General features: G+C 44.4%; 2 protein-coding genes across 2 annotated transcripts; both read left to right on the top strand.

Annotated features, from left to right (window-relative positions):
- Positions 1-8,598: 8,598 nt before the first annotated feature.
- On the top strand, positions 8,599-9,237 carry LOC138353823 (rho family-interacting cell polarization regulator 1-like). The gene has a single exon (XM_069307236.1). The coding sequence runs from the start codon at positions 8,599-8,601 to the stop codon at positions 9,235-9,237; it is 639 nt and encodes a 212-aa protein (XP_069163337.1).
- Positions 9,238-9,249: 12 nt separating this feature from the next.
- On the top strand, positions 9,250-10,077 carry LOC138353822 (DNA-directed RNA polymerase II subunit RPB1-like). Its single transcript, XM_069307235.1, has one exon. The coding sequence runs from the start codon at positions 9,250-9,252 to the stop codon at positions 10,075-10,077; it is 828 nt and encodes a 275-aa protein (XP_069163336.1).
- Positions 10,078-21,146: the final 11,069 nt, after the last annotated feature.

Here is a 21,146-nt window from a genome sequence, read left to right as displayed (position 1 = left end):
CCCGATGAACATGCAGTAACATGCAGGTACTCCCCGATGAACATGCAGTAACATGCAGGTACTCCCCGATGAACATGCAGTAACATGCAGGTACTCCCCGATGAACATGCAGTAACATGCAGGTACTCCCCGATGAACATGCAGTAACATGCAGGTACTCCCCGATGAACATGCAGTAACATGCAGGTACTCCCCGATGAACATGCAGTAACATGCAGGTACTCCCCGATGAACATGCAGTAACATGCAGGTACTCCCCGATGAACATGCAGTAACATGCAGGTACTCCCCGATGAACATGCAGTAACATGCAGGTACTCCCCGATGAACATGCAGTAACATGCAGGTACTCCCCGATGAACATGCAGTAACATGCAGGTACTCCCCGATGAACATGCAGTAACATGCAGGTACTCCCCGATGAACATGCAGTAACATGCAGGTACTCCCCGATGAACATGCAGTAACATGCAGGTACTCCCCGATGAACATGCAGTAACATGCAGGTACTCCCCGATGAACATGCAGTAACATGCAGGTACTCCCCGATGAACATGCAGTAACATGCAGGTACTCCCCGATGAACATGCAGTAACATGCAGGTACTCCCCGATGAACATGCAGTAACATGCAGGTACTCCCCGATGAACATGCAGTAACATGCAGGTACTCCCCGATGAACATGCAGTAACATGCAGGTACTCCCCGATGAACATGCAGTAACATGCAGGTACTCCCCGATGAACATGCAGTAACATGCAGGTACTCCCCGATGAACATGCAGTAACATGCAGGTACTCCCCGATGAACATGCAGTAACATGCAGGTACTCCCCGATGAACATGCAGTAACATGCAGGTACTCCCCGATGAACATGCAGTAACATGCAGGTACTCCCCGATGAACATGCAGTAACATGCAGGTACTCCCCGATGAACATGCAGTAACATGCAGGTACTCCCCGATGAACATGCAGTAACATGCAGGTACTCCCCGATGAACATGCAGTAACATGCAGGTACTCCCCGATGAACATGCAGTAACATGCAGGTACTCCCCGATGAACATGCAGTAACATGCAGGTACTCCCCGATGAACATGCAGTAACATGCAGGTACTCCCCGATGAACATGCAGTAACATGCAGGTACTCCCCGATGAACATGCAGTAACATGCAGGTACTCCCCGATGAACATGCAGTAACATGCAGGTACTCCCCGATGAACATGCAGTAACATGCAGGTACTCCCCGATGAACATGCAGTAACATGCAGGTACTCCCGATGAACATGCAGTAACATGCAGGTACTCCCCGATGAACATGCAGTAACATGCAGGTACTCCCCGATGAACATGCAGTAACATGCAGGTACTCCCCGATGAACATGCAGTAACATGCAGGTACTCCCCGATGAACATGCAGTAACATGCAGGTACTCCCCGATGAACATGCAGTAACATGCAGGTACTCCCCGATGAACATGCAGTAACATGCAGGTACTCCCCGATGAACATGCAGTAACATGCAGGTACTCCCCGATGAACATGCAGTAACATGCAGGTACTCCCCGATGAACATGCAGTAACATGCAGGTACTCCCCGATGAACATGCAGTAACATGCAGGTACTCCCCGATGAACATGCAGTAACATGCAGGTACTCCCCGATGAACATGCAGTAACATGCAGGTACTCCCCGATGAACATGCAGTAACATGCAGGTACTCCCCGATGAACATGCAGTAACATGCAGGTACTCCCCGATGAACATGCAGTAACATGCAGGTACTCCCCGATGAACATGCAGTAACATGCAGGTACTCCCCGATGAACATGCAGTAACATGCAGGTACTCCCCGATGAACATGCAGTAACATGCAGGTACTCCCCGATGAACATGCAGTAACATGCAGGTACTCCCCGATGAACATGCAGTAACATGCAGGTACTCCCCGATGAACATGCAGTAACATGCAGGTACTCCCCGATGAACATGCAGTAACATGCAGGTACTCCCCGATGAACATGCAGTAACATGCAGGTACTCCCCGATGAACATGCAGTAACATGCAGGTACTCCCCGATGAACATGCAGTAACATGCAGGTACTCCCCGATGAACATGCAGTAACATGCAGGTACTCCCCGATGAACATGCAGTAACATGCAGGTACTCCCCGATGAACATGCAGTAACATGCAGGTACTCCCGATGAACATGCAGTAACATGCAGGTACTCCCCGATGAACATGCAGTAACATGCAGGTACTCCCCGATGAACATGCAGTAACATGCAGGTACCCCCGATGAACATGCAGTAACATGCAGGTACACCCCGATGAACATGCAGTAACATGCAGGTACTCCCCGATGAACATGCAGTAACATGCAGGTACACCCCGATGAACATGCAGTAACATGCAGGTACTCCCCGATGAACATGCAGTAACATGCAGGTACTCCCCGATGAACATGCAGTAACATGCAGGTACTCCCCGATGAACATGCAGTAACATGCAGGACACCCCGATGAACATGCAGTAACATGCAGGTACCCCCGATGAACATGCAGTAACATGCAGGTACTCCCCGATGAACATGCAGTAACATGCAGGTACACCCCGATGAACATGCAGTAACATGCAGGTACACCCCGATGAACATGCAGTAACATGCAGGTACTCCCCGATGAACATGCAGTAACATGCAGGTACTCCCCGATGAACATGCAGTAACATGCAGGTACTCCCCGATGAACATGCAGTAACATGCAGGTACTCCCCGATGAACATGCAGTAACATGCAGGTACTCCCCGATGAACATGCAGTAACATGCAGGTACTCCCCGATGAACATGCAGTAACATGCAGGTACTCCCCGATGAACATGCAGTAACATGCAGGTACTCCCCGATGAACATGCAGTAACATGCAGGTACTCCCCGATGAACATGCAGTAACATGCAGGTACTCCCCGATGAACATGCAGTAACATGCAGGTACTCCCCGATGAACATGCAGTAACATGCAGGTACTCCCCGATGAACATGCAGTAACATGCAGGTACACCCCGATGAACATGCAGTAACATGCAGGTACTCCCCGATGAACATGCAGTAACATGCAGGTACTCCCCGATGAACATGCAGTAAACATGCAGGTACTCCCCGATGAACATGCAGTAACATGCAGGTACTCCCACCGCCATGAACATGCAGTAACATTGCAGGTACGATCCCCGTATGAACATGCCAGTAACATGCAGGTTACTCCCCGATGAACATGGCAGTAACATGCAGGTACTCCCCGATGGAACATGCAGTAACAGTGCATGGTACTCTCCCCGATGAACATGACAAGTAACCATCGCAGGTACTGACAGCCCCGATGAACATTGCAGTAACATGCCGGGTACTCCCCGCTGACATGCAGTAACATTGCAGGGACTCCCCCGATGAACATGCAGGTCACCCCTGCAGGTACTACCCCCGATGAAACATGCACGTAACATGCAGGTACTCCCACCCCGACCTGAACATGCAAGGACCATGCAGGTACTGTCCCTCGATGCAACATGCAGTAACCATGCAGGTACTCCCCGCTATGAACATGCAGTAACATGCAGGTACTCCCCGGCGTGAACATGCAGATAACATGCAGGTATCTCCACCCCGATGAACATGCAGTAACATGAAGGTAATCCAGATGAACATGCAGTAACATGCAGGTATCCCCGGATGAACTATGCAGGTAACAGCAGGTACTCCCCCGGAATGCAACATGCAGTAACATCGCAGGTACTCCCCGATGAAACATCGCAGTAACATGGTGCAGGTACTCCCCGAGGAACATGCAGTAAACTGCAGGTACTCCCCGATGAACATGCAGTAACATGCAGGTACTCCCCGATGAACATGCAGTAACATGCAGGTACTCCCCGATGAACATGCAGTAACATGCAGGTACTCCCCGATGAACATGCAGTAACATGCAGGTACTCCCCCGATGAACATGCAGTAACATGCAGGTACTCCCCGATGAACATGCACAGTAACATGCAGGTACTCCCCGATGAACATGCAGTAACACTGCAGGTACTCCCCGATGAACATGCAGTAACATGCAGGTACTCCCCGATGAACATGCAGTAACATGCAGGTACTCCCCGATGAACATGCAGTAACATGCAGGTACTCCCCGATGAACATGCAGTAACATGCAGGGTACTCCCCGATGAACATGCAGTAACATGCAGGTACTCCCCGATGAACATGCAGTAACATGCAGGTACTCCCCGATGAACATGCAGTAACATGCAGGTACTCCCCGATGAACATGCAGTAACATGCAGGTACTCCCCGATGAACATGCGTAACATGCAGGTACTCCCCGATGAACATGCAGTAACATGCAGGTACTCCTCCGATGAACATGCAGTAACATGCAGGTACTAGCCACCGCCCCGATGAACATGGCAGTACACATGGCAGGTTTACTCCCCCGATTGAACAGGCAGTAACATGCCGGTACTACCCCCGCGATGAACATGCAGTAACATCCGCAGGTAGCTACCCCGATGAACATGCATAGTGAACATGCAGGTACTCCCCGATGCAACATGCAGTAACATCGCAGAGTACTGCGCACTAACCCCGATTGAACATGCAGCTAACATGCAGGTACTCCCCGGCGATGAAGCATGCCGTAAACATGCAGGTAGCTCCCCCCCCGATGGACCTGGGCAGTAACAGTCAGGGTACTCCTCCGATGAACATGGCAGTAACATGCAGGTACTCCCCGATTGAACATAGCAGTAAATACATGGCAGGTACATCCCCCCCGCTGCGATGAACATCCGCAGTACACATGCAGGTACTCCCCGATGAACATGCAGCTAACATGCAGGTACTCCCCGATGAACATGCAGTAACATGCAGGTACTCCCCGATGAACATGCAGTAACATGCAGGTACTCCCCGATGAACATGCAGTAACATGCAGGTACTCCCCGATGAACATGCAGTAACATGCAGGTACTCCCCGATGAACATGCAGTAACATGCAGGTACTCCCCGATGAACATGCAGTAACATGCAGGTACTCCCCGATGAACATGCAGTAACATGCAGGTACTCCCCGATGAACATGCAGTAACATGCAGGTACTCCCCGATGAACATGCAGTAACATGCAGGTACTCCCCGATGAACATGCAGTAACATGCAGGTACTCCCCGATGAACATGCAGTAACATGCAGGTACTCCCCGATGAACATGCAGTAACATGCAGGTACTCCCCGATGAACATGCAGTAACATGCAGGTACTCCCCGATGAACATGCAGTAACATGCAGGTACTCCCCGATGAACATGCAGTAACATGCAGGTACTCCCCGATGAACATGCAGTAACATGCAGGTACTCCCCGATGAACATGCAGTAACATGCAGGTACTCCCCGATGAACATGCAGTAACATGCAGGTACTCCCCGATGAACATGCAGTAACATGCAGGTACTCCCCGATGAACATGCAGTAACATGCAGGTACTCCCCGATAACAGCAGTAACATGCAGGTACTCCCGATGAACATGCAGTAACATGCAGGTACTCCCCGATGAACATGCAGTAACATGCAGGTACTCCCCGATGAACATGCAGTAACATGCAGGTACTCCCCGATGAACATGCAGTAACATGCAGGTACTCCCCGATGAACATGCATAACATGCAGGTATCCCCTATGAACATGCAGTAACATGCAGGTACTCCCCGATGAACATGCAGTAACATGCAGGTACTCCCCGATGAACATGCAGTAACATGCAGGTACTCCCCGATGAACATGCAGTACAGCAGGTACTCCCCGATGAACATGCAGTACATGCAGGTACTCCCCGATGAACGCAGTAACATGCAGGTACTCCCCGATGAACATGCAGTAACATGCAGGTACTCCCCGATGAACATGCAGTAACATGCAGGTACTCCCCGATGAACATGCAGGTACTCCCCGATGAACATGCAGTAACATGCAGGTACTCCCCGATGAACATGCAGTAACATGCAGGTACTCCCCGATGAACATGCAGTAACATGCAGGTACTCCCCGATGAACATGCAGTAACATGCAGGTACTCCCCGATGAACATGCAGTAACATGCAGGTACTCCCCGATGAACATGCAGTAACATGCAGGTACTCCCCGATGAACATGCAGTAACATGCAGGTACTCCCCGATGAACATGCAGTAACATGCAGGTACTCCCCGATGAACATGCAGTAACATGCAGGTACTCCCCGATGAACATGCAGTAACATGCAGGTACTCCCCGATGAACATGCAGTAACATGCAGGTACTCCCCGATGAACATGCAGTAACATGCAGGTACTCCCCGATGAACATGCAGTAACATGCAGGTACTCCCCGATGAACATGCAGTAACATGCAGGTACTCCCCGATGAACATGCAGTAACATGCAGGTACTCCCCGATGAACATGCAGTAACATGCAGGTACTCCCCGATGAACATGCAGTAACATGCAGGTACTCCCGAGAACCATAACATCAGTACCCCGATGAACAAGTAACATGCAGGTACTCCGATGAACATGCAGTAACATGCAGGTACTCCCCGATACATGCAGTAACATGCAGGTACTCCCGTAACATGCAGGTACTCCCCCGATGAACATGCGTAACATGCAGGTAGCTCCCGATGAACATGCAGTAACCTGGCAGTCTCCCCGATGAACATGCAGTAACATGCAGGTACTCCCCGATGAAACATGCCATAACATGGCAGGTACTCCCCGATGAACTGCAGTACTGCAGGTACTCCCCGATGAACCTGCAGTAACATGTCAGGTACTCCCCATGAACATGCAGTAACATGCAGGTACTCCCCGATGAACATGCATTAACATGCAGGTACTCCCCGATGAACATGCAGTAACATGCAGGTACTCCCCGATGAACATGCAGTAACATGCAGGTACTCCCCCGATGAACATGCAGTAACATGCAGGTACTCCCCGATGAACATGCAGTAAACATGCCGGTACTCCCCGATGAACATGCAGTAACATGCAGGTACTCCCCGATGAACATGCCAGTAACATGCAGGTACTCCCGATGAACATGCAGTAACATGCAGGTACTCCCCGATGAACATGCAGTAACATGCAGGTACTCCCCGATGAACATGCAGTAACATGCAGGTACTCCCCGATGAACATGCAGTAACATGCAGGTACTCCCCGATGAACATGCAGTAACATGCAGGTACTCCCCGATGAACATGCAGTAAACATGCAGGTACTCCCCCGATGAACATGCAGTAACATGCAGGTACTCCCCGATGAACATGCAGTAACATGCAGGTACTCCCCGATGACATGCAGTAACATGGCAGGTACTCCCCGATGAGACATGCAGTAACATGCAGGTACTCCCCGATGAACATGCAGTAACATGCAGGTACTCCCCGATGAACATGCAGTAACATGCAGGTACTCCCCGATGAACATGCAGTAAACATGCAGGTACTCCCCGATGAAACATGCAGTAACATGCAGGTACTCCCCGATGAACATGCAGTAACATGCAGGTACTCCCCGATGAACATGCAGTAACATGCAGGTACTCCCCGATGAACATGCAGTAACATGCAGGTACTCCCCGATGAACATGCAGTAACATGCAGGTACTCCCCGATGAACATGCAGTAACATGCAGGTACTCCCCGATGAACATGCAGTAACATGCAGGTACTCCCCGATGAACATGCAGTAACATGCAGGTACTCCCCGATGAACATGCAGTAACATGCAGGTACTCCCCGATGAACATGCAGTAACATGCAGGTACTCCCCGATGAACATGCAGTAACATGCAGGTACTCCCCGATGAACATGCAGTAACATGCAGGTACTCCCCGATGAACAATGACTAAAGCAGCCACAAAAATGGCACGATCTGACCCAACATTGACAAGAGCTGACACATCAATGACAAGATCTGACCCAACAATGACAAGATCTGGCCCAACAATGACAAGATCTGGCCCAACAATGACAAGATCTGGCCCAACAATGACAAGATCTGGCCCAACAATGACAAGAGTTGACCCAACAATGACAAGAGTTGACCCAACAATGACAAGATCTGACCCAACAATTACAAGAGCTGACCCAACAATGACAAGATCTGACCCAACAATGACAAGAGCTGACCCAACAATGACAAGATCTGGCCCAACAATGACAAGATCTGACCCAACAATGACAAGAGCTGACCCAACAATGACAAGATCTGACCCAACAATGACAAGATCTGGCCCAACAATGACAAGATCTGGCCCAACAATGACAAGATCTGGCCCAACAATGACAAGAGTTGACCCAACAATGACAAGATCTGGCCCAACAATGACAAGATCTGGCCCAACAATGACAAGAGCTGACCCAACAATGACAAGATCTGGCCCAACAATGACAAGATCTGGCCCAACAATGACAAGATCTGGCCCAACAATGACTAGATCTGGCCCAACAATGACAAGATCTGTCCCAACAATGACAAGATCTGGCCCAACAATGACAAGATCTGTCCCAACAATGACAGGATCTGTCCCAACAATGACAGGATCTCACCCAATAATGACAGGATCTCACCCAACAATGACAAGATCTGGCCCAACAATGACTAGATCTGGCCCAACAATGACAAGATCTGTCCCAACAATGGCAGGATCTGTCCCAACAATGGCAGGATCTGTCCCAACAATGACAGGATCTCACCCAACAATGACAGGATCTCACCCAACAATGACAAGATCTGACCCAACAATGACTAGATCTGGCCCAACAATGACAGGATCTCACCCAATAATGACAGGATCTCACCCAACAATGACAAGATCTGACCCAACAATGACAGGATCTGTCCCAACAATGACAGGATCTCACCCAACAATGACAAGATCTGTCCCAACAATGACAAGATCTGTCCCAACAATGACAGGATCTGTCCCAACAATGACAGGATCTCACCCAATAATGACAGGATCTCACCCAACAATGACAGGATCTCACCCAACAATGACAGGATCTGTCCCAACAATGACAGGATCTGTCCCAACAATGACAGGATCTCACCCAACAATGACAAGATCTGGCCCAACAATGACAGGATCTGACCCAACAATGACAAGATCTGTCCCAACAATGACATGATCTGTCCCAACAATGACAGGATCTCACCCAATAATGACAGGATCTCACCCAACAATGACAGGATCTCACCCAACAATGACTAGATCTGGCCCAACAATGACAGGATCTCACCCAACAATGACAGGATCTCACCCAATAATGACAGGATCTCACCCAACAATGACAGGATCTCACCCAACAATGACAGGATCTCACCCAACAATGACAGGATCTCACCCAACAATGACAGGATCTCACCCAACAATGACAGGATCTCACCCAACAATGACAGGATCTCACCCAACAATGACAGGATCTGTCCCAACAATGACAGGATCTCACCCAACAATGACAAGATCTGTCCCAACAATGACAGGAACTGTCCCAACAATGACAGGATCTCACCCAACAATGACAGGATCTCACCCAACAATGACAGGATCTCACCCAACAATGACAGGATCTCACCCAACAATGACAGGATCTGTCCCAACAATGACAGGATCTCACCCAACAATGACAAGATCTGTCCCAACAATGACAGGAACTGTCCCAACAATGACAGGATCTCACCCAACAATGACAGGATCTGACCCAACAATGACAAGATCTGACCCAACAATGACAGGATCTCACCCAACAATGACAGGATCTCACCCAACAATGACAGGAACTGTCCCAACAATGACAGGATCTCACCCAACAATGACAGGATCTGACCCAACTATGACAAGATCTGACCCAACAATGACAGGATCTGTCCCAACAATGACAGGATCTGTCCCAACAATGACAGGATCTCACCCAACAATGACAGGATCTCACCCAACAATGACAGGATCTCACCCAACAATGACATGATCTGTCCCAACAATGCCAAGATCTGACCAATAATACCAAGAGCTGACCCCGAAGAAGGCCAAGATCAGGCCTAACAATACCAAGAGCTAACCTTACAATGACAAGAGCTGAATCCAACAGTGACAAGAGCCGACCAACAGTGACAAGAGCTGAACCAACAAGAAAAAGATCAGACCCAACAATAATAAGAGCTGACATCAACAATTACAAGAGCTGACCCAACAATAACAAGAGCTGAAGCAATATGAACATGATCAGAACCAATAATGATAAGATATAACCAACCAGTAACATGAGCTGACCCAACAATGAAAAGATCTGAGCCAACAATGAAAAGATCTGAGCCAACAATGACATGATGTGACCCAACTAAGAAAAGAGCTGACCCAATAATGAAAAGACCTGATGCAACAATGACAAGTGCTTTTCCAACAATGACAAGAGCTGACTCAACACTGAAAAGATTTGATCCAACAATGACAAGATCTTACGTATCAAAGACAATAGGAGACCCAACAATGACAAGATTTGACTCAACAAAGACAAGATCAGACCCAATAATGACAGGATCTGTCCCAACAATGACAGGAGATGACTCAACAATGACAGGAGATGACTCAACAATGACAAGTGCTGACCCAACAATGACAAGCGCTGACCCAACTATGACAAGCGCTGACCCAACAATGACAAGCGCTGACCCAACAATGACAAGCGCTGACCCAACAATGACAAGCGCTGACCCAACTATGACAAGCGCTGACCCAACAATGACAAGCGCTGACCCAACAATGACAAGCGCTGACCCAACAATGACAAGCGCTGACCCAACAATGACAAGCGCTGACCCAACTATGACAAGCGCTGACCCAACAATGACAAGCGCTGACCCAACAATGACAAGCGCTGACCCAACAATGACAAGCGCTGACCCAACTATGACAAGCGCTGACCCAACAATGACAAGTTTTTGTAATAGTTAGCTGTTCATTAGAATGATGTATTCTTGTATTAAAAAGCTGGATTTGTTAATTGTTGTGCAGATACCCGTGAGCATTGATTCATTGTGGGAGTGAATTTTGACTTGACTTGGAGTGCAAAGGTCCGGTGGGCCTTCCCATAGAATTATCACTACAATGTGACCATGGGCATGGTATACAACTCAACTTGTGGTCTGTTTTACATCTTTCCATGGTTGCACTTGCATTACAGCAGCTTTGAGATCTTTAGAGAAGTTTACATGACTCGATGAAGTGGTTGTATAAAATTCATGGTTGCTATCATACTTCATAAATGTTATTCTTAGAGTTCATTCCGATTTGTGTTGTGGCAACACCTCTTACTCCTTAATTCCTTAATTTATAGAAAATCATGTATTACTGTCAGTATTCTCTTAACAGTTACCTTGTTATAGTGCTCATGCAATTTATCCATCAGTTGAGAGTAAGGCTCATTAACGTATTGGGCCCAAGTACATATTAATTTAGCCGTATTGAAATTGAACTAAGGTAATCAGGTTCGCTGACCAGTGGTACCAACCCTATTTCATAATATATACATTATTCATGTTCCACATATTTTATTATCCTTGTGTTAGTAAATGGCAGGATTGTTTTACTGGGCAGTTTCTAAATAACCAAACCTCCTCGGCGCCTCCCGCTTCGCCAACACCCGAAAAAACGACCGACACTCTACCTTAGCCCAATCCCACCACTCCAGAACCGACGGAAACGCCCCCTACCGAGCGGCTAAAACGGTCCACCGGGACGTTTTGGCCCGGTGGTTTGTTTTGAATGTTCTGTGCAAGCAATAGCAAAACCTGCTTTCATAAACATTTTAGGAGCCGATCCTTCAATTGTAGGAGCTGACCCAAGAATCATAGGAGCTGACCTAGCAATCATAGGAGCTGACCCAACGGCACGAATAAGCCCCAGAAGAGTTATAAATAATATAATGTGGTGTTGAGTCGCCTGGAGGCTGTAGGGTAATTGTTGACACTGAAGTTATCGGTGTTAGGCGACAAACCATCACTGCCTAGTCACCTTCATTTGTTGCGATCGTTTCTTAAGTTGCATTATGTTCCTGTAAAAAATAATAAACATTTGTTAACATACAAATACCTTAATGTAAAAAAATACAATAAATGCTTTGATTATATACCTTGACTGCTCCAATACATGTTATACATACACTCTAAAGCGGCTGCCACATGTAAGTATACTCTAGGTTTATACATAACCCTGGTCATTATGGGCATGATCCCTGAGTACACATTCTTGTTTATATTAAATAATGCTTTAATTTGGAATCCAATTGAAAGTATAACAAATGAAAAGGAAGGTCATCGTGCTCGAAGCTGTGTGCTAAATTGTTAAATCAGTGACGGTGTTCACAGGAGGCGGACATTGGCGCCATGGACCTGATGCCCAGCTTAAGAAGGAGAGAAGTGGTCGACTTCTCTGTCAGCATCGGTCAGGACCCCGTCATCATTATGAGCAAGGCGCCCCTCATGCAGCCTCAACCCTTCCTTCTCCTGAAAATATATTCCAAGAAGGTAAGGGAAACATGAACTGTTCTCTCTTTAGAGCGAAAAAGATCCATATATTTGTACACCAGTCGGCTCAATAATGCAGTGTGCACTTTTGTAAACACCTTATTGTGCTCGAGTGAAGACCAGCACAACCCAGTAGGCTCACTAGTGACTGGTCCTGGTGTCAGCCCATTCTCATAAACAAGGCCAAAGTCCATTCCATGCACCCGCCAAGCTCCCTGTTTATGAATGAAAAACGATTTACACACGACTCACAACTGATGACGTTCGAACACTTCCGGAACAAGTACTTAACTGACGAATTTTGTTCGAACCACAATGCTGTAAATGCTTCACCCACGAACTGCAAATACAAATAATCGCCAACAAAACCTAAACACCTAACCTAACCTATGCCCATATATGCACAATATGCTAATATATTATAATATTAATTTATATTTGAGAAAATTCCTGTTTTGAATGAACAACATGTTAAAATTTATGTATGTGTCTGTGGAGTCGACCACTGGATGGAATGGACTTAAGTCGAAGATGGGTTGCTGGTTTAGATTTAGGGGCATGGAATCTAATCCTGGATAGCTTTCTATCCAGGATAACTCTTGATGCCTCTGTTCCCTTACCAGTAAATAGGTACCTGCTAGGAATTATTTAAAAGTCGTGGGCTGCTTCCTTGGAAGGGAAGGGAAGGAAACTATGAGGGGAAAGCGCCAAGCCATTACGACTATATAGCACATGGAAGGGATCAGGATAAGGATTAGGGAAGGGATGGGGGGGAAGGAATGGTGCCCGACCACTTGGACGGTCGGGGACTGAACGCAGACCTGCATGAAGCGAGACCGTCGCTCTGCCGTCCAGCCCCAAGTGCTCCCTTGGAAATAATTATCCACTACCTTTGTTCACTTAACTCTATGAAGGTTTCTGGGAGTTAGTCAACTCTTGTAGGTCACATACTGGAAAATAGTCAGTCGTTATATAGAGGGTCCTCAGTAAGCCTAACAGGTTTCCTGTCAAAAAATATGGAAAAGCAAAACCATACATAACAGGCACCTTTCCTGCAAACACACAACGTAACTGTCACTATTTTCCGCTTATTAGAACTTGCAATAAAGTTCTTACATCTTGTTAAAAGTTTTATGACGTATTAGTACGTTGTAACAACTTGTTAGTAAGCGTTAAAACTTGTTCGAACGTTGTAGCAACGTTGTAGTTTCGTCGTGTGTATGGCGGGATTGAGTCTACAGTGTGATGGTGCAAGAAATGGTCTAGTGAAAATATATATGACTTAAACACGTGAAGCAAGACTGGTGGTGAGAAACATGCATGAACAATATGGAGGAAAGAATGAGAGAAGTGCGTAACACCAGCCCACCGCTGGTGAAGAACAAGTACTAGAAAGATTTGAATATGTCAAAAAAAGAATGTGTTGAAATGTCTATGTTATGAATGTTTGTTTGTTTGTTTGTTTGTCCAAGGTTGTAGTCCAGATGTTTAAAAGAGCCTCACCTTCCACATGAAGCTTGTGGGGTACGGAAGTGTCATTTTATTATATGTTAAAGTTCTATATACATTTAGGAAGAGGTTGGTGTTTGAGTTTTGATGGTGATTATTTGTATTTGAAGTACGTGGGAGTAGCATTTACAGTGTTGTGATTGGAACTGTTGCTATCTAACAAAGTGGAGACAGTTAAACAAAACAACTAAAATATAAGGAAAGTCAAACATCCCAGCAATTTTGCTTGAAAGTATTGTAGCTCGTGAATTCCATTGCTGGTGTTGAAAGTATTATTGTAATGGACAACTAGGTTTCACTCAATCAGATTTCTCTTTAATACGCCATTGTTCAAGGCATCATACACAAAAGGCAACATGTACATCAGGCAAACTTTGCTGCATCCGAATTGATGGTATGATTAGCCAAAGCAACATGAAGGAAGATAGCACTAAACTTCTGACCAGTTCTTCTTGCATATTTATGTTGTAAGCCCTTTTCCAATCTAGCCTATGTCACTATATTCATACTGCTTTCGAGGGACAGCATAAATACATCCTGAAAGGGAAGTAGGAGAGTCCATTTCCTGAACTCGTGATAAGGCATTGGCCACGGTGTTGTCCGGTTCTTTGATGTACCGTATGATGATGATATAGTTATGAAGATCCATGGCCCGTCGTAACAGACGCTGGATGGTAATCTGAGCCTGGTGTGGAAAGTGCAGAGGATTGAAGTCGGAGAAAATGGTGACTGGCTGGAGACCCTGTAGATACGTCTCGTATCTTTGAAGACAAAGCACTATAGTCCTGTAATTACGTTAGTGAGGCTTCAACTTATGACTGGAACAGTTGACTAGTAACACGTCTCAAATGCGTTCTTGCATCAGCACTTCACTAATGCTACTACTGCTACCATCCACATGGAAAATGAAAGGCTGCTTCAGATCTAGAGATGCGACAACAGGATTAGGGCAAAGTAATGTTTTGAGTAGAGTGTAGGTGGTGGATTGAAAATTAGTGCATTTAAACCTCTTTTAATGTTGATAATTTCTTTTAGAGGGACCGCAACTCTCCTGAAATTCTTACAGAATTTGCGATAATAGGAGGCAAGTCCTATAAATCTCATAAATTGCTTGCGAGATGAGGGCTGAGGGTATTAATGAATTGTGTTCAGATGAATGGACAACGGTGCAATGCCTCCACTACCAATCATATGAACTAGATGTTTCATTTTACATTTGGCGAAGATTGACTTCCCGAGGTTCAAGGTAAGGCCAGCATGCAGGAGCTTCTTGAATAATTGATACAACCGCTGGAGATGTTGGTTCCAGTTGGCCGTAGCGACGACCATGTCATCCAAGTAGGCGAAGGTGTCATCAAGATCTTGGATGATCAAGTGGACGGTGCGCTGGAATATAGCGGGTGCACTACTGAAACCAAAAGGCAGTCTCTCATATCTGATTTGGCCACAAAGAGTGATGAATGCTGACAATTGTTTGGCAAGGTTTATCATAACTAACTGATAATAGCGCTTTAGGAGATGCTGCTGGGTAAGACACGTTGCATTACCAATAGCATCTAGGATGTGGTCTATGCGAGGCAGAGGGAATGAATCCTTTACAGTGACAGTATTTAGTTTACGATAGTCGTTACACAACCTTACCTTTCCATGAGTTCTCGGAACCAAAGTGCAGGGTGAATTCCTGGCAACCCACAAGGTGTACCTAATAAATTTTCAGAGATACTGAACTTCTTTCCTCATAAGTTCAGTTTTTTGAAGACTAGTACGGTAGTATGGTTACCTTATGAGTATAGTGTCAAGTTGTTCAGTTTTCTGATGACTAATACAGTAGTATGGTTATGGGTACAATGTCAGGTTGGAGTTTGATGTCGTGCTATACCAAAGTGCATTTCTGAGGAGTGTCTTGAAATAACTTGTTAAATATAGTAAACAATTCTAAGAGGGGAGCACTAACTTGATTGGCTAAGTCTTGGAAATATCAGGGCAAGTTATTCAAGATTTCAAAGTTGGAAAGTATTGTTCTTACCTCACTGTCACAATCAATCGAGGGTTTAGCAGTGTAATTATCACTTAAATTGAATTCAGACGAACTGAGGTTGAATATTAAATCTCTGTAAGTCAGAATGTACTCATGTACACAATATTCAATTCCTGCCAAACACACGACGAAACTACGACGTTGCTACAACGTTCGAACAAGTTTTAACACCTAACAATTGTAACAGCCAATGTAGCAAGTTGTAACAACGTTCTGATACGTCATAAAAACGTTATAACAAGATGTAACAACATTATTACAAATTGTAACAAGCGGGAAATAGGGACAGTTAGGTTGTGTACTTGCAGGGTTTAACATTACCTGTATGCTGTTCGAGCAGGTTGACATGACATAGGTCACGTGTCTTTAGAACATAGTTGTTATTGTTTTTTCACTCTTTGATTATATAGGGACCTAAATATTTACTTCTGAATAGGGATCCCAGAAGAAGAAAATATGTCAGGACAAAATTTGCAACATATAATTCTCCAGCTCTAGATTTCTCATCAAAATATTGTTTCACGCTAGTTTGGGACTGGTGAAGGTTAACATTTTAACATGTTGAGAAACGGCTGCCACTGACACAAGGGGTTGGGTTATGGCAAGGGAGAGAGTTGACACTTCAACAGAATTGGAGATCGACTAAAGTTCTTTAAATACACTTTCCTCATTCTATGCCTTGAATTTAATGGGTATTCTTCTGTAAGTGGTGTAGATAACCCAGGTTGATTGCAGCTGATGAGACTGGTAGATAACTGATTGTCAGTCAGGTCGTTACCCAGGAGGAGTTGTATTTCTGGCACTAGGAAAGGTTGTTCCCTTACGGCGACGTGGACCAATCCAAGAATATATTAACAGTCCAAGTGTACTTTAGCCAGTGAGAAGGTGGTGAGGTCAGTGATGACAACTGTTTCTCCTGTGTGCTTCACATTCGGTAGCACGTGAAGTACTATCTCTTCAGTAAGCGAGTCAGTGTGGGGAAATGACTTGTGATATATATTTTTATTTACTTTATATAGCAATTTATATTTTACGTTAATTTATAATTTTCGATAGTAAACTATAATGTTTAAGGTGGATTGCATGATTTAAAAATCCCACAAATCGCTTCTGTTCACATTCTGGGGGGTTTATGGTTTATATATGTTGTTTATATGGTTCTCCCATATGGTTTATGGGAGCCGGTCGGCCGAGCGGACAGCACGCTGGACGGATGATCCTATGGTCCTGGGTTCTATCCCAAGCGCCGGCGAAAAACAATGGGTAGAGTTTCTTTCACCCTATGCCCCTTGTTGGATATTTCCAACATCGAATACAGCATTGTTGTATTCTCATTACTTATTACTAACCATACTTAATATTGTAGTAAGTAAAATTAACAACTCGTAGAATTCTCCTGTACTAATAATTCATCTGTGCATTAGGCTAGAATTCTCACGTCACCTGACGCCAGTATTGCGTCAGATTTCTTTACAGTAAAACACATTATATTCAATTTGTGTGAGAATTAAATACGATTCTCCATAATTAAAGCATTCTGTATGACAACTGATTGCAGACGAATTGTTCTCCAACTAAAAGCCGAATAGAGCGTTAGAATCATAGCGTCTACCTCGCGATAGAGTTAACGTCATCAATGAATGCCATGGGGAGACATTAATTCTTCTCCCTTATATATTTACTATTCTTAAATAGTTAAATAATAATATTTCGTTCCTCTAGATAATAAACCCGTCCAGTCTTTAGAGTTTCAAGCGCGAATGCGAGAAATATTAATGTTCAAGACAATAATTTGTGTTATGAACGTCGACTCGGCGTGGGTTTGAGGTACGCCATCCCCCTCAGTCGGTACGCGGACACGTGCAGAGCCGAAAGGAGGCAGTACTGTGCTTACCGTACTCATAAACGACGCCATTGCCCAGCAAATCGGGCAGGTGTTATTCATCCTCAGATGAAAGCCGCCACTGTGAGGCGTGAACGACCTTGCAGATAATATCTTCAACTAGTGCTGGTGTTAAATGAGGGACCCCTAGACTTGGTTCCTGACGACACGTGATCAGCCAGCTTGAAACGCATCAATCCAGGATAGGTTCACCGGAGCCTGGGATGCGAAATTACGGCAATCTTAATACTTATACAGTGCCCACAGCTAAGTACCCTTTATTTGATGCATCATTTACAGGTTTAATAATAGCGGGGTGATTGTTCGTCACACGGCGAGATAACACCTAATAACAGGTGATTAGAATTCCATCTGTAGATATCAATAATCTTGAATATGAATTGAGTAGTTAAATCAATTGCTACTGGTAGTTATTTATCTTGCAGCTCGAGAGACGAATTCCTCATGCTGTCTTCTCCATGTTCACCGTGCCATTCGTCAGTGTACCAGACTTGGAGATTAAGAGGACTTCCAGGGTTATCTAAAGGAATCCACCACAAGCTAAGGCTTATTTCTTTTTTATCCATATTCTTGCAATTTGATACATTCAGAATGTTTAATATTAATGTGTGATTTACTGTAACTCATTACTATGCTCATATTCATGTTCTTCTTTATATGAATAATATTATATTCAGCATTATTTATAGGATTAGATTATTATTAATTGAATTAGTGAACGAACCACACTGATTCCTGGACGTACTTACTTCCAGCAATAACCCCCCAATGTAGGTGTTTGAGGTTTGTTTCTTTAATAATACAGCCCATTAATTATTCTTATGATCATACTTTCTAGTCATATCCATAGTCACTGGTTTTCTTTAGAATTTTATCTAATGATCTGAAATTCTCAGTTTCCCTCTTTACTTTAAAAGCGGGTGGTCCTTCGTAATTTAATTTACTATTTTAATTATTAATTAATCAGAATCAAGCCCAAATATCCCACATTATGGTCCTTATCGAACCGGATAGGCATTAAATTTATAATTAAAATATTAACCATTAATAGCTAATCCTTGTGTAATAGAAGCTAGACTAACTATTTAATTAATTGTGTCAACTAACATTGTAACACATTAGTTAGCCTAGATCACACTAACATATTGCTACCTTTACCTCATGTATAAAGTAGCTTTAGTGGGTCATAGCCAATTACCCACAACACTTAGACCTATACCTCACACCGAGGTGAGAATCTTTAGGTCACCAGGAGCAACAGCTCATAACTTTTACAATAACACCACCCTAACACCTGCGTTAGAGTGGCCTCACCACCTAACCATCATATACTTAGGTGGTAATGACATCCACCCCACTCGTCATCCAGCCGAGGTGATCAAACACCTCAAAAACATAATTTCTTCTTTCAAGCTCATCAGTGAATCAGTAGTATTCACATTAGTGGAGCCTCGCCAACCAAGCCAAGATAATCGTTGGGGAGTAACTCCGGAATACTACCTGAGAGCTGCTAAGTACATAAATTTCAGGCTGAAAAAACGAGTGAGATTGGATGCCACATATATCCAATTTACAGCCAGACCTTACAGACAGAACCTGAACAGAAACGGTGTACATTTGTCAGGGGAATCTAGGTTGCATGTGGTTGACAAGTTAATTAACACCATCAACCATCACAAAAGGCTGTGGCTAGCAAGCCAAACTTAACTGTACATAATTGTTCACCTGTGTGTGCAAGAGCACTCTTATAAAACAAAAAACCCAAAAATACAGCACAACTATATTTACCTTATTGCACCACAATAATCTTTACCCATGTTATTAGGTAGAATTTAGGCTGAGATTGTACTGAATTTGGTACAAGCCCAGACTAAATAACTTTATAGTTCTTAGTTAGGAATTATTACGACTAGATCTAAAACTAGTCAGTGTTGTGTATATATTACATTATTTGTGCTGACCCTCTATAGGGTGGGATAAATTTTGAGATAACTCTGATTGGAGTGTCTCCATAATATTTCTCTTGTATACATTATTTTGTGTATCTATTTTGTGTATTGCTGGATTATCTCCATTAACTCTGATGGTGATAAGGATGAGCTAACCGGACAAGAACTAATGGTGGAGTTCAGACCGTACACAAAATATCTAGCTATTTGTTGTTAGGTAGGTAGGTACATTCAACCTCAAGTGAGGTAAAATATAAAGTAGTCACCTTAATTTAGGCTACAATTAATGTTACCTGTTCACTAATGAACAAGTATCCAAGCTTCATTAGTAATACATACCCTAACACTGTGAAGTTTGAACCTAAGCCCAACATGGCTACTCCTGAACAATTGAGGAGAACCTACATTGGCCTTAAAGGTCACTTGACCAGATTAATTAATAAGGCTGATGACTTAACTAAAGATAATCCCATTGACTCTTATCACTTAGAGTCAACAGTTAGATTGGCTGATCTGAAATTTGATCAAGTCAGAACTGCAGGTCAATCTTATCTTGCTCTGCTAAATACTGTAGAAATTGATCCTGATGAAGTAAGTCAAATAGTTACCGACATCTCCCAATATGAAGAGGAGACTCATGATAAAATTTTCAGGCTATCTAAATTAGCCAAACAGTCTGGATCCAATGCCAGCAACACTGGGTCTCACTTCAATAATCACTTACCTGAGGTTCGTTTACCTACTCTAGACTTGCCCACCTTTTCGGGATTAGATACAGAAAATTGGGACAATTTTTGGACTTCTTTTGAAGTTCACATCCATAAGAAACAGTCTCTAGACAAAGTTTCTAAATTTTCATACCTACTCAGTCTTCTCACAGGAGAGGCTAAAAAGGTCATACATAACCTTAATCTTAATGAGAGTAATTATGAGGAAGCTATAAAACTCCTGAAGTTAAACTATTGCAACAAAGAGTTAAGTATAGCCACCCTTTATTATCAATTGCTAGATCTGAATGCACCAAACAGTAGACCAGAGTCACTTCAAAGCTTCAGACTAGAAGTAGAGTCTCTAGTAAAGGCCTTAGGTACCAAGGTTAATATATCTAGTTCTGAA

Source organism: Procambarus clarkii, chromosome 60 (assembly GCF_040958095.1).
Source record: "Procambarus clarkii isolate CNS0578487 chromosome 60, FALCON_Pclarkii_2.0, whole genome shotgun sequence".
Classification (NCBI taxonomy): domain Eukaryota; kingdom Metazoa; phylum Arthropoda; class Malacostraca; order Decapoda; family Cambaridae; genus Procambarus; species Procambarus clarkii.
Note: the sequence above shows the minus strand (reverse complement) of the source record. Positions and strands in the feature narration are given on the sequence as shown.

Excerpts from the sequence above, each read along its gene's own strand:
- LOC138353823 (XM_069307236.1), top strand. The coding sequence starts at position 8,599 with ATGACAAGATCTGTCCCAACAATGACAGGATCTGTCCCAACAATGACA.
- LOC138353822 (XM_069307235.1), top strand. The coding sequence starts at position 9,250 with ATGACAGGATCTCACCCAATAATGACAGGATCTCACCCAACAATGACA.